The sequence below is a fragment of the Kwoniella shandongensis genome, chromosome 1, assembly GCF_008629635.2.
Source record: "Kwoniella shandongensis chromosome 1, complete sequence".
Lineage (NCBI taxonomy): Eukaryota > Fungi > Basidiomycota > Tremellomycetes > Tremellales > Cryptococcaceae > Kwoniella > Kwoniella shandongensis.
Genome location: NC_089287.1, coordinates 750,835 through 764,331, shown reverse-complemented (window position 1 = coordinate 764,331; position 13,497 = coordinate 750,835). Strand labels below are relative to the sequence as shown.

Sequence of the window (13,497 nt, the reverse complement as noted above, 5' to 3'; positions counted from 1 at the left end):
CAACATACACTAGACTTCTTGACTATATAATCTCAAACGTACACCTCCAGATAAATCACCATGTCCACCGCCAAGGCAACTACGGCGACTACAAAGCGCAAGGTATTCGTGGCCCGTCCACCAAGGTCGGCAGAAGAGAGACTTCCTCAGCTGTATCGAGCTTTGACAGATCAAGTGGATGATGGATACTTCCAAAATGCTATCAAGACCTCGAAGAAGAGTGAGTAGGCTGATCGACCTACCTCTGGACGTAATTTGTAATCGATGCAGATGTAGTAGCAACGACTGATTATCAACTTGCTCCACAGTTCTCGCTCTCGACCCTTCGAGCCAAGCTGCGTTCCAGACTCTTCTCTTCCTCTATCTCCAGACGGACGAATATAGCGCAGCTCTCGCCTTACTAGATGCTCCTCCTTCTTCGACTTCATCCCTCGATTTTGAACGAGCATATTGTCTTTATCGACTACACAGGGAGAAGGAGGCTTTGGCTGTGTTGGAAGGCTTGAAGGATAAGGATAGGAAGGTAGACCATCTCGAAGCGCAGATCGTGAGTGTCCAAGCTCGGTTATACTGTGTATCGCTTCTGACGGCGTGTATAACAGAGATATCGATTGGGAGAATATCAGCGTGCCCAGGAGATCTACGAAGATCTACTTGCTGGTTGTGACTCGGTAAGCGACTCGCCATGCCCTCGCTCAACGTTCAACAGTAGCACCGCTAACCACCTTCATGATTGAAAGTCATCGCCTGAACACCCTGATATCCTTACCAACCTGTCCGCCACGACCTCGCACATCGACTTTGTCTCTACTTCCTACCGATCCCACCTTGTCCCAAGCTCTACTTCTACTTCCACCCATAGCTCCACCGAAGCGGAACTCGAGAGTTATGTCCCTTCGTTGCCCACCGGATGGTCGAATGTTGGTGGACTTGCGGCCACGGTGGAGAAGAAGACGGCAGCAGTCAAGGCGCCAGCTGAGAAGAGGGCGAGGACGAAACCGAGACACCAGTTGCCTAAGGGTGTGACGGTTGGAAAGGCGTTCACAGAGGATGTAAGTGGAAATTTGAGCTTTGCTTTTGTCGGTCAAGTCGTATGGAAATGCTGACCGGGTCCCCCTTGTCTCTCTTCATTCACCTCTGTCAATACTCAACGCATCTTCATCGCGTGCACAGTCTGAGAGATGGATTCCTCTTCGCCAACGTACATCGTACATCGCTGCTCAAAACAAGAAGAAGGGAGGGAAGGAGAGTATGGGCACTGGGTTCACCCAAGGTAGTACATCAGGTGGAGCAGCTGCTCAGAACAGTGGCGGAGGAGGTCAGGGCGGAGGAGGCAAAAATAAAAAGGGCAAGAAGAAGTGAGGTGGCTCACCGAGATCATGAGAGGAGGAGAAATGAATGGAGACGTTGGAGAAGACATGCATGCTAGTACCCGACTTGACCATTCCTATTCCACCACCAAAAAGAGCGGCCACATCCACGAAAGGGCGCACGAGGCTAACACGAAGGGTTGTCAACTGTCATGTGCGTGAGGGCGTTCTCAGATGACGTGGGATTGGATTTCGATTTTGCCAAGACTTCGCGACTGATTTTGTCCGTGCTTTCTCCCATCACCATTTCTCAACAGACTCATATGCTGATCACCCATACTGGATGGAAGTGAGGCAGCTTCACTTCGTGTTCACAGGACGTCCATGCGATATAGCACCTCTGGATACTGACCAAGCTCTTCTTCTCCACGTTGACGTCTCCCTGACCCTCCTGATCCTACTACTCCTTCCTTCCCGTTTACACGAGGCAAAGTGTCCTCACTCAACAAGAAGAGAGGTCCGTGCGCTGAATTTTAGGTACAACAGATTACTCACCCCTCGATCACACCAAGCTACCCGTTCCCGCTTTGACTGAAAAGCAGACGGAAATTTATGAAGCTTCATCTCCAAGAATTCCAGCTCCCTCGTCATCCTTATCACTCACGAGGGGAAGCGGTCTGTGCGCTGTCTATGTGTGTGTCTGTGTACAGGGTTAGATTTCAGACAAATCTTGTGCCTAACTTCACGATCATGATAATAACGATCATATACCGAAAGACAAGTATATATATATATTACTCGCTCACATTTCCATTTCATCTTTCATCTTCTTCTTTCTCCCCTCTTCACTTCACCTTTCTCACCACATCCAAAAGAGTGACGAGCCAATCGCTTGCTCATCATCTCCAATCTCTCTCACTTTACTTTGTTTGGCTTTGATAACGAGTTGAACTTTGTCCCGACCAACATCATATCCTTCCTCCTGTTTTACATTTAGGAGGCGACATCAATCTTCCTTCCTTCTCCCTCCTCACCCTCCTCATATTTGTAGTTGTGTCTTTAACACGTTACGAACATAACGACGGTGACGACGACCACACCGAATATGACAAGCACTGATTGGGCGACTTCCAACAAGGTGAGTTCAGCTCCAACACTTCTATTTTCCTTCCTTCCTCCATCTTCCCTAGACAAGTAAACTCCATACTGTGCTTGGTCACTCCCTCATCTTCCCAAGTCGCAACTCTCTCGTTATACTTCTATTGACCTTTTCCTTGCTTTGCATTTCTCCACCAACTTTGTGTAGGTTTCGCCGCCCACACCTGGCTCCCTTCCTCCTTCTACCCCTACAAAGTACAAGAAGATGTCGCCACAGCTCGACGAGTAAGTATGGTCGTGGGAACGTAAATCACCCCTCTCCGGGATCGTTAGTTGATTAGCATGCTCTAGAGGCGATGCTACTCGTTCTTCCTCTCATCCCAAAGCTTCAGGCGACTCGAATAACGGGAAGGAAGCCGCTTCGGACAGTATGGAAAATGCAAAAGGAAAGAAGTCTCAGGTGAGTCAGCTACCCTATACTTATCGTAACGGATATCTAAATCCGATGGGGGCTGATATCGACAGCTGACTTCGTTTTCATCGTAGCTCAACGCCAAGTCGACATCGTTCAAGCCTCTCGATCGAGCTGATACCAGTATTCCTGATCTTTCCAAGCTCTCCCTGCGCGAGGACGCAACTGTGAGAGGCGAATTTGGTCAGGTAAGTACAGCTCTCGTGGTCTCGAAAGTTCACCACTGACAGCAGTAGCAGCATGATACCTCTAGGGAGGGTCCCTCGACCCCTAAAAAGAAGAAGGAAGGTAAGGCATACCCTGATATGTGTGCGAGAAGGAAGGGAAGCTGATATGTTATCCAGCTTCGGTCTTCGACACGCCTCGCCGATCTACTCAGCGACAAGCGCCTCCTTCCTCTACCTCACCTTCCTACTTCTCTCCCTACACTCCTAAGACTGCATCATCGGCCGCAGGTTCTGCTCCGGTCACTCCCTATACTCCAGAGTGGAGAGAAATCGCCAATAAGTCTTACGATCTCCCGAAATTGAAACAAGTCCCCGGAGGTTTGGATGGGGTAGGAGAAACGCCTGAGAGCATTGGGAGATATCTTATGGTAGGTGAAAACTCACTTTCTTTGCCAAAGTTCTCACAACATGGCTGCGCAGATCACAGGGATTCCTCGAACGACCAACGAAAACGAGGTCAGCAAGACCATCGAAGTGAGTGGCTCTGCCCGATGACGATGATGTTGTACTGACTGTCTCTCAGAGCATTGCAGAGTTCAAGGCTATGGTTGTCAAGTACCTCAAGAGCAAAGGTTACGTGAGTGGTATCACCCAAGCGTCCCGCACGTGTGCACCACTGACAATCCGTTCAGGTTATTGTTGTCTTCCACGATTGCCGCGAGGCGTTCAAGGTCTATCATCATCTCCAATCTACCTGCATATCTTTCCAGAAAGACGGTCCCTCCATCGAACTTCACTGCTGGAAGATCGAAAGATCAACCCTCGAGGCAGTGAGTCTCTTTCCGCCCGTACGCATACTGGAGGCTGACGATGTGGCAGATGACTGGACGGGGTGGTTCCTGGGACCAGATCTGGAGTACATCTGAGTCTGTCGTCAAGGTCGAAATTCACGGTGGTCATCCAGTCACAATGGACGTGATGCAGGTCAGTTAGCCTTTATACACCATAGTGCGGGCTTCGCTGATCCGTCGCAGGCAACACTCTCGATGATCGGGCCTGTGCAGCGCGTTGGTCCAGTCGGCCACGATGGTAGAGTGAGTCAAGTTGCTGGTTTTCCATTCTCCGTAGACTATCCTACTGACGCCCATGTAGACTTTCATCGCCGAGTACTACGACTCACGCGATGCCGCTCACGCTATAAAACTGCTCAACGGACAGAAAGCAGTTGAGGCAATACTTCACGTCGGATATCTTATCCCCAATCGCCCCCATTCCTCGGCTGTTCAAGGTTCTGCCCCTGCAGCGAGCTTCACCCTCGGTTCCGCTGCTTACACTCCTGGTTCCCTGTCACGAGTCTACCAAGACAATCGATCTCGTACCGACTCTACCGCTTCATCCGATGTCTTTGGATACTCGCACTCTACAGAAGGCAGCTCTACAGGCCAACTTCGAACTCCTACGAGCTCAGTATTCGGTCGTGTCAGGAGCGAGAACGATGTCTTCGGCGCTCGGTCTCCTTCATCGGTGTACTCGAACAATTGGGCACCAGTTCCCCCAAACACAAGGTATCCCACACCTCAGACTTCGGATCGAGCTTCCATCCACAGCTCTCACCACGACTATGACGCTCCTTCACACATGCTGGCTCTGGGTAGGCGACTTGGAGAGCCCGGTACGGTTCAGGGCCTTATGAACAGGGCCGACATCGCGGCAAGAGCAAGGCAAAGGCAGGGATTAGGAGGTCATTGGAACTTGAATGACAGGAAGGCAATTCCTGAGCAGAATAGAGTCTTTCCGGAGAGGATTTTGTCTGGTGAGTCACTCCAGTGGTTCCTCTTCAAATGACGCTTACACGGTTCATGATTGGCAGGTTTGGACTCTCGTACTACCGTCATGATCAAGGATGTTCCTGTGAGTCATCCTCCGACAGATAACGTGGCTCCAATCCCTAAGGATTCTGCAGAACAAGCTGTCCCGTCAAGAGCTGGTGGACATCCTCGAGGAAGTGAGTCAAACACTGGCAGACATTGGCTGACAGGTGTCTCCAGTCCGTTCCAGGGGGTTACGACTTTGTCTACCTTCGGTTTGACTTCAAGAACTGCTGCAATGTGAGTGCACTTTGACTGAAGTTCCGCTGACGGGAACCAGGTCGGTTATGCTTTCGTCAACTTCTGCACGGTCAAGGCTTTGTACCAATTCATCGAAGCTCGCGTCGGGAAGAAGTGGAACTTGTTCTCCAGCGAGAAGGTTCTTCAGGTAGGTTTCAATTCACTGCATATGTTGGCGAGCTCAGCTGAGATCTTGCTAGGTGTCTTACGCCGATATTCAGTGCGTTACATCTACAATGTGTAGACTAAATCTTGCTAACACGATGCTGTAGAGGAAAGGCTGCCCTTATCAACAAGTTCAAGTAAGCTTTGGTGACTACGTCCGGGGACGCTAAGCTCATCCTTCACGCAGAAACTCGGCAGTGATGGGAGTTATTGAGCCATGGAGGCCTCAGATCTTCTAGTGCGTTCAGGTCACCTGAAAGGTGATGATTCCTTGCTGACACGCTCATCGTCGGGCAGCTCCACCGGTTCCATGAAGGGCATGCCCGTAAGTTTGCCTGACTCACCGCCTGGTCTGCCTGGTCCTGTAACGTGCAATGCTGACGACTAATGCGTAGGAGCCATTCCCTGATGTAAGCCAAGAAACTGAGTCCGATGTGATATTCAAAGCTCATAATGTGTAGTCCGACAACCTTGCAGTCAGGCAACGATCAGCGGCCGCGCAGCTGTCTGCGTTCTCTAGTAGGCTGATCGTCTCTGTTACATATGCTCAGGATGCTGAGCTCGTTTTCAACCTTCTAGACTCCTCGTCCAGTGGTTATGGTCACGAAGGTGACTACACTTACGACTACAACGCCAACTCGTTCGACTCTTCTTTCGGCGTCTGATCGATACCATCGCATCAACTTCGACCAGCCATGAAGAGCTGCTTACCTTGATCCTTGAATTGTCGCTGTGCTCCCTTACACATCTCTTCCTGATACAAACACAGAGGTGCTGTGCTTCCTCTGCATTTTCCGCTCGCTCTGTTTTTCGATTGTGGTCTAGTTACATTCACATTCACTCTTTGCTTCTAACTTATCTGTATACAGTTGTAATCCTCAGTTCGTCATCATCACCGTTCGCTGTATCTCATCCTCCCTCACGATCATTAGTGCCTCCGAGCATATCATCATCCGCATACACGCATTCTCACATTCATTTCTCATCTGAACTTTCAGCGTTCGTCATCATATTCGCATAATGGTCATCGAGCATTCATTCATCGCAGTTCTCATTTCATTTCATTTCATTTCATCGTATCGTATTTTCCTGCATATACAGTTACATTAGGCTCTGCATCATGCATCTCATGGTGTGTCCGCAATGGAATGACATAGCAGAAAGTCTGCTGTATCGAAAACTGTGACACTTCTCCCATCACACATATCTCTGCACCTACAATAAGCTCTTCGTCATTCAATGTTTCCAGTAATCGTCACTCCTGCTTCCACCACCGATGAGACGAGAAAGAATGGAACATCAATCGAACAATGCATCCATGACCTCAATGGTCCTTTTTATGTATATTATTGTATCACACCGTACCCTTCCTCTGGTTACGCTTACGCTCCAAAATACTTTTCCATAACAGCTTTCCTGACTTTCCCCTCTGGTGCCTTCTTCCCTGTCCACAATCTAAACTGTTCCAATCCTTGCAAGACCAAAATCTCAACACCCGGTACGTTCTTCCATCCTTCCTTCCCTGAAGCGGATTTGATCAGAGCCGTTTCGTAAGGCTTATAAGCCAGATCGATAGCTACTCCGTTCTTCGCACCGAGAATCACCTCCGAGTTGAGGTAGATCCCACCCTCCTCTGTGTTAGAGGACGTGGTGAGACTGTCCCCTGGTACAGTCGAGATAACGACATTGATCTCTGAAGGGAGTTTGGTATCCAACGAATCGACGATGACGATATTGTATTCCGCCGGGAAAGATTCTTTGACCTTCTCAGCATTCTCCCTTGTTCGATTGAACAAGTATATCGTCTTCACGCCAAGTTTGTAACTTGCGTGAATGGCTGCTCGACAAGTCCCTCCTGCACCAATGATCAATGCGTCGGTCGTACTGGCGTTGACGGTCAAATTCTTCTTGGCAGCAATGTAAATAGCTTGCCAATCGGTATTTTCTCCGTGTAATTTTCCATTCGGTTGGGGGACGATGGTGTTTACCGCTCCGATGATTCGGACGTCCTCTGATACACTGTCGAGATGCGGGATAATATCCAGTTTCAAGGGGATTGTCACTGACGCTCCTCCGAATTCTGAAGATCGAATGACGTCCAACACTCCCTGGTCGACCTGAGCAGACTCGTGCAAACCATAGACGTGGGGAAGACCGAGTGTCGTGAATCCCGTATTGTGTAGTGTAGGACTGACCGAATGAGCGATCGGACTACCAAACAAGTAGAATTGCTTCTTCGGTAAAAGACCGATCAAAGATCGAGCACTGTTCACCTCCCTCGCGGTGAGTTGACCAGGCGCAGCTCGAGAAGGTAGAGCAGCGTGAGTGATAGGTGTGAGGATCGGGTTGAGTACTCGTGATAATTGACCTGCCGCACCCATGTTGATCGCCAGAAGGGGTTTAGCATCAGGTTGCGCGAGAACATCGGAGACGAAATACGACAACTTGGAATTGTCAAAGATAGTCTTGGCCGTTCCCACGATCTTGGTGACATCGCCGTATTTCGCACAGAGAGCATGTTTTGCCTTGACTTCAGGTCCATCCCATGCCATCTCACCCGTCCAATCGTGCCATGAGGCAATGATGTGGGACTCTCGCTTCGATTTGGTGATGCCCTCGAGAACGTTGGTGGGCCAAGCTACTTCGAGATCGACGTACTCGCACGCCGATCGAAGACCCAGTCGGACCATCGCTTCGTACGCCTCGGGCTTGTCGGATGGTGCCATTCCACCTTGATCCTTGGATCGTACGGAGAACACAATAGGAAGGTTCGTAGCGAGTCTCAAGCTGGAAAGTTGCTTGGCGACGTAAGATGCTGGCGGAAGGATAGGTGAAGTGGGTGCAACACCAGTAGCGCTGAGCAAGTCCACTCTGAGTTCCACCGCATCGGCACCCTCTGTCAACTCGGAGATGTAAGGGAGGGCAGGGTGGAGGTCGGGGAAAGTGAGAGAGAGGAAAGATGTCGGGTTGTCCGAGCCGAGTCGAGGTCGGTTCGTCGCTTGTTCCGTGATGAACTTGAAGAACCTCTCGCATTCCGCTCGCATAGCCTGATGATGCTCTTCGGCGGATTGAGAACCAATCGCCTCGAGGACGTTAAAGAACTCGTGGCTCGAACATTCGGCGTACCAAGGCTCTCGGCGCTTGAAGACATCCGCGAAACTCTCGTTCCAGTTCGGTCGGGTAGCAGTGTTTCCGATCGAGGCGAGGTATCCGTCAATCTCCTCGAGTTCACGTGTGACATGAACGACAGAACCACCCTTGGCAACGTGTGCGGCAAGAAGTTGCCTTGCAACAGGAGTCTCGACCACACCACCTCCAAGAGCAATCACATGGCTGCCCTTCTTCTCCTGGATGTAACGTCCAAGGATCTCAGTCTCGATCTTGCGGAAAGCTTCCCAACCGTGCGCGGCAACATAGTCGGAAACGGAAGATCGGGTCACCTCGGCAAAGGTGTCATCGGCATCGGTGAACTCGCCACCAAGGATGTCAGCAGCCATGCGACCGATGTAGGTCTTGCCTGCACCTCGCATACCGATAAGGAAGATGGGGTGGTCACGTTGAGACTGGTCAGCGGGGCTGGTAGTCTTTCCAGAAGTGGAAGCTTGATTGTGGGTGTCGAGCTCGACACCGTCAACAGCGATACCAATCTATACGTACATCATTAGCAATACTCATTGATGTGCTAATCTGTTAGAACACACCTTGTTCTGAAGATCATCCCAGAAGTTGGGCCAAGTCTTCTCGACACACCTCTTCTCCTCGATGATTGTCTTGTCGATCACACAAGCCAAAACGCTGAAAGCCATGGCGACTCGGTGATCATCATAACAGTGGACCGAAGCGCCTCGGTGAAGGGAAGCCTCAGGCTTTCCAAAGACGATGATACCATCTTCGAACTCGTCGGTCTCGACACCGAACTTGGCTGCAACGAATTTGAAGTCACCGCATGTCCCCATAGATGTCTATCATCACCAACCGACTCACCGAGCTGATCTCGCATAGCCTTGATTCTGTTGCATTCCTTGACACGCTGGTTGGCGATTCCGTAGATTCGCGAGGCGTTAGCGGGCAAACCTTCGACCTGCCTCTCGGGCAAGGCGGGAAGCGATGCTACAGCAGCGAGGACAGAAGCGGTCAAGAACGCATCTGTCATAGGCTCCATATCGACGTTGCCGAGAGCTCGCAATTGTCCGACGGGAGGGCCAGTGACCTTGGTGGAAGTAGCGGTCTGTTCGACGGTACAGCCCATAGGCTCGAGAACTTCCTTGGCGAATCGAGCATCACCTTGGAGCGAGCTCGAACCAATGTTGGAGATAGTGCAGGTAGTACCGGTGATGGCAGCGATGGCGAGCGGGTAAGTAGCACTAGAAGCATCGGACTCAACGCTGTAGTTCTCGGGGTTGATGTACTGTCCCTTTGGGATGACGTAGAGGTCAAGGAGTTTGCCCACCGCGTCCTTTTGACGTTGAACGGTGATACCGAACTCTGCCATCATGGCAGTTGTCATGTCGATGTACGGCTGAGAGATGACTTGACCTCCAGTCAACTCGAGGGTGACCTGCTCAGCAGCGTATGGCGCACAGAGAAGGATCGACGAAACATATTGCGACGAGACACTTGCAGCGAGCTTGATGTGACCACCTCGGAAGCCATCGGTGTCGATCTGAAGTGGGAGACATCCAACATTCTCGACGTACTTGACTTGAGCGCCGTTGGCGACCAGCGCGTCAACGAGGGGACCGATAGGTCGTTGCTTCATTCTGGCGTTACCGGTGATGATGGTGGACTTCTCGACAGAGGCGGCACCGGAGACCATCGCACAGACAGTAGTGAGGAATCGACTGGCTGTTCCAGCGTTACCGAGGTAGAGCTCCTTGCCCTTAGCAGGAGCGGAAAGGGTACCGCCACCACCTTCGACAACGATTGTGTCACCTCCATCTTCCCAGGAGAATACAGCACCCTGCAAAATTGTCAGCTGTCTGAGCCTCGGACACAAGAGCATTAACGCTCACCTTGAGTTCGACTAGGGCGTTCATCATGACGGCGGTATCATCCGAGTGCAGCAGGTTCCTAACCCTGCAAGTACCCTTTCCAAGAGCGGCGAGGACCAGCGCTCGGTTGGAGATACTCTTACTTCCGGGAGTGGCCATGGTGATGGGCGACTTGCTAGGAGTGCCAGCGATGACTGTAGCTGCCTCGCAAAGGACCTTTCGGATGACCGGATCGGCGACAACTGAAGCCTTCTCTTCGTATGTCTTGCCGATCCTGGAAAGGAGGACGATTTTCTTGGCTGGTCCAGAGTTCTTCTTGTCGATTCGCATGATATCAAGGAGTCGATCGACAGAAAGTTGACTTGATGCGGGGAGAGAAGTGATTCTTCGATCGGAGAGCGAGATGGGAAGTCCATATGCTTGAAGACATCTTGTCAATCGACCGACGGCAACTTGACTGAGCACGCCGAGTTGTCTAGCAACCTCTGCCTCAAGGATGATACCGACCGATACACATTCTCCGTGCAACATTGCCGGAGTAAGAACAGCTTCGATTGCGTGACCAATAGTGTGACCAAAGTTGACGAGGTTTCGAAGACCCGTCTCTCGTTCGTCGATGGTAACGATGTGGGCTTTGACGTAGATTGACCCAGAGACGACTTGGAGGAGTAGAGATTGTGCGTGAGATCGGTCGGAGGCGAATCGTCCAGCTGTGGTGGAGGTCGATGGACGGGTGGAAGCTGCGAGCGAGATCTCGGCGGAACGGGACTCGAGAAGAGCGAAGTCGTCGTCTTTCCAAATTGCAGCGGTCTATGAATATGTTTATGAGCTGAAACTCATGTGAGTGATATGTGTCTCGCACTCACCTTGACCACCTCGGCCATACCGTTGGACACCTCTCGCGGCGGGAGGGTGGTGAGGAATGCAAGATCAACAAAGATGTAATTTGGTTGCCAGAAAGCGCCAATCAGATTTTTGCCGTGATGCGTGTCAATTGCTGTCTTGCCTCCGACGGAAGAGTCGACCATAGCGAGAAGAGTAGTAGGGATCTGAACAAACTTGACACCTCGCATGCTACGAAACCCGATCAGATTAGCTTTGTCTGTGCTCCGCTTGGATTTCAAAGCGTGCACGTGTTGGACAGGTGAACACTCACAAGGTGGCAGCAACGAAACCTGTCAAATCACCAATGACACCACCTCCAAAAGCGAGAACGACTGTATCTCTCGTACATTTCTGATCCAACATCCAATCCTCAATTCCCTCTTTCACCTGCCTGCTCTTCGCCCCTTCTCCAGGAGCTACTTCATAGACCAGGAATCGAGCTTTGGTTCCGGTAGAGAGTTTGGCAGAGGCTTCTTCAAAAGCGGCTTTCAAATCGTTGAGATACAGAGCGGAGAGATTGGTGTCTGTGATGAGGACGTAGGTGGAGGAGGGGAGGGTGGTAGTTATCGTTTCGAAGATGTAAGGGAGGAGATGGAATCCAACGTGAATGGACTCAGATCCGAGGATCGAGATCTTCAACACATCAGCTGAAGAAGACGTCATCTTGGGAGTAGAGAGGACGTTCCTCGTCGATTCGGAGACGAGAGTGAAGAAGTGTAAGGTGGGTAGCTGTGAGCTGGTCGTGTTAGACCTTTTCGGAGGAGGTGTTGAAGCAACAAAGTCGACCCAAAAGTCAAAGCCAGTGCTAGTCCAAGTGGTTCCGAGTCGGTTTTGCCCTGAATTTCGGAACAAGCGACGGAGATCAACATCAACTCCGAATGAAACGTACGTCCTCCGAGCGTGTAACGCGTTGAACAATAATACAGCTGGTTCAACATTATTTTGGGTGAGATGAACGTGTTAGATACACCTTGTTGTCATCTGTAATTGTGGTAACAACCAGCAAGTCTAGTCGAGATGACACTCATTAGCGTCTTTGTGACCTCACCGGATACACACTCTGAACGCCGAATAGACTCGGATCTCACTGTCCAGCAGCTAAAGGTGAGTCTACCTGCCAGAATCTATCTATTGTTGAGCCCGAGCTCATGTCCGTTCTGCAATGTATTGTAGGACAAACTCACACCTATCACTGGGATCTCACCTCATTATCAATCACTCACAATCTATCGATCCACTGAGTCTGTGTCTACCGAATCACCGCTTGCGAGCTTGACCGATGAATCACGGTCTCTGGCCAGTTATGGGGTAGAAGAATGGAACTGTATCAAGGTGAGCTTCTCCTATCATTTACCCCCTTCATCTCGAGGAAAGAACAGAAAGATCCAACAGTTAACCCTTTGGTGTGGTACTGATTATAGGTCGAGAACACCGACCCGAACTTCCGACCTGGAGAATTTACAGACGAGTCAAATCTCGAGAGGTTCGAATTGAGCACTGCGGAATACGAAGCTCGTCAAGGTAAGTCCAATCCCAGACAGTCATTCAACAGGGGCAACCACTTGATGTTCAATTCTCATACCGTCCACTCCGTCCTATGTCATCGCTCTGGAACTGACACAACATCCTCTTCGACACGTAGACACCGTCTTATCCCATCTCAAAGCGAATAAATTAGGTCGTTTCGCCGATGTACCTGCCAACCTCACATATCCACCACCGCCACCCCTTTCCGCTCCCTCATCCATCACCACTGGAGCACGATGCGAGGTCACTCACGGCGACGATGGTTTGGGAAAGAGAGGAACTGTGAGATTTGTGGGTGAGGCGAAGATTGGAAGAGGGGGTGTTTGGGTCGGGGTGGAATTGGATGAACCGTTAGGTAAAGGAGATGGAGAGTGAGTCTTTCACTACTTTCAACAGACTGTGGACAAGGAGTAACGAAATCAGTGATATGTTTGACTGACCATATTGATTCTACAGGGTCGAAGGTACTCGATATTTTACATCATCGCCTCGTCACGCAGTCTTCGTTCGACCTGAAAAAGTCAAAGTGGGAGATTATCCGGAAGAAGACTTGTTCGCAGATGATGACGAGGACGAGATATAGTACATGGATGCATCATGATAACAACGACGATAATGAGCTATGGTACGGTGCGAGATTGGTCTGGGACAAGTGTGAAGCCAAGTGGGTCTTGACGAGAGGATGGAAATTAGAAACATTGAGCGAATGGTGGAAAGGGTCGAAATGTTGCGAACGGAGTGAACAGAAGTCGCAGTGATTGAACAGAGTGACAA

At 50.5% G+C, this 13,497-nt stretch overlaps 4 protein-coding genes across 4 annotated transcripts; 3 read left to right on the top strand and 1 right to left on the bottom strand.

Annotated features, from left to right (window-relative positions):
- Positions 1 to 60: 60 nt before the first annotated feature.
- CI109_100269 (uncharacterized protein) lies at positions 61 to 1,362 on the top strand (the record flags this gene model as incomplete). Its single annotated transcript, XM_032003067.1, has 5 exons — positions 61 to 220; positions 309 to 547; positions 603 to 671; positions 741 to 1,052; positions 1,174 to 1,362. 5 exons carry the CDS (start codon positions 61 to 63, stop codon positions 1,360 to 1,362), a joined length of 969 nt encoding a protein of 322 aa, XP_031862874.1.
- Positions 1,363 to 2,415: 1,053 nt separating this feature from the next.
- On the top strand, positions 2,416 to 5,985 carry CI109_100268 (uncharacterized protein; the record flags this gene model as incomplete). Its single annotated transcript, XM_065966745.1, has 23 exons — positions 2,416 to 2,448; positions 2,617 to 2,693; positions 2,760 to 2,868; positions 2,955 to 3,068; positions 3,120 to 3,168; positions 3,225 to 3,475; positions 3,528 to 3,581; positions 3,631 to 3,684; positions 3,740 to 3,877; positions 3,927 to 4,031; positions 4,082 to 4,141; positions 4,200 to 4,860; positions 4,918 to 4,958; positions 5,011 to 5,052; positions 5,096 to 5,155; positions 5,232 to 5,303; positions 5,356 to 5,375; positions 5,428 to 5,457; positions 5,508 to 5,558; positions 5,618 to 5,645; positions 5,716 to 5,730; positions 5,782 to 5,839; positions 5,900 to 5,985. 23 exons carry the CDS (start codon positions 2,416 to 2,418, stop codon positions 5,983 to 5,985), a joined length of 2,208 nt encoding a protein of 735 aa, XP_065822817.1.
- Positions 5,986 to 6,702: 717 nt separating this feature from the next.
- Positions 6,703 to 11,859, bottom strand: CI109_100267 (pentafunctional AROM polypeptide; the record flags this gene model as incomplete). The annotated part of the gene is made up of 6 exons (XM_032003069.1): positions 6,703 to 8,967; positions 9,022 to 9,242; positions 9,305 to 10,280; positions 10,333 to 11,121; positions 11,178 to 11,385; positions 11,468 to 11,859. The coding sequence occupies 6 exons, from the start codon at positions 11,857 to 11,859 to the stop codon at positions 6,703 to 6,705; spliced, it is 4,851 nt and encodes a 1,616-aa protein (XP_031862876.1).
- A 354-nt stretch (positions 11,860 to 12,213) lies between these two features.
- Positions 12,214 to 13,306, top strand: CI109_100266 (uncharacterized protein; the record flags this gene model as incomplete). The annotated part of the gene is made up of 5 exons (XM_032003070.1): positions 12,214 to 12,300; positions 12,370 to 12,528; positions 12,618 to 12,717; positions 12,839 to 13,094; positions 13,180 to 13,306. 5 exons carry the CDS (start codon positions 12,214 to 12,216, stop codon positions 13,304 to 13,306), a joined length of 729 nt encoding a protein of 242 aa, XP_031862877.1.
- Positions 13,307 to 13,497: the final 191 nt, after the last annotated feature.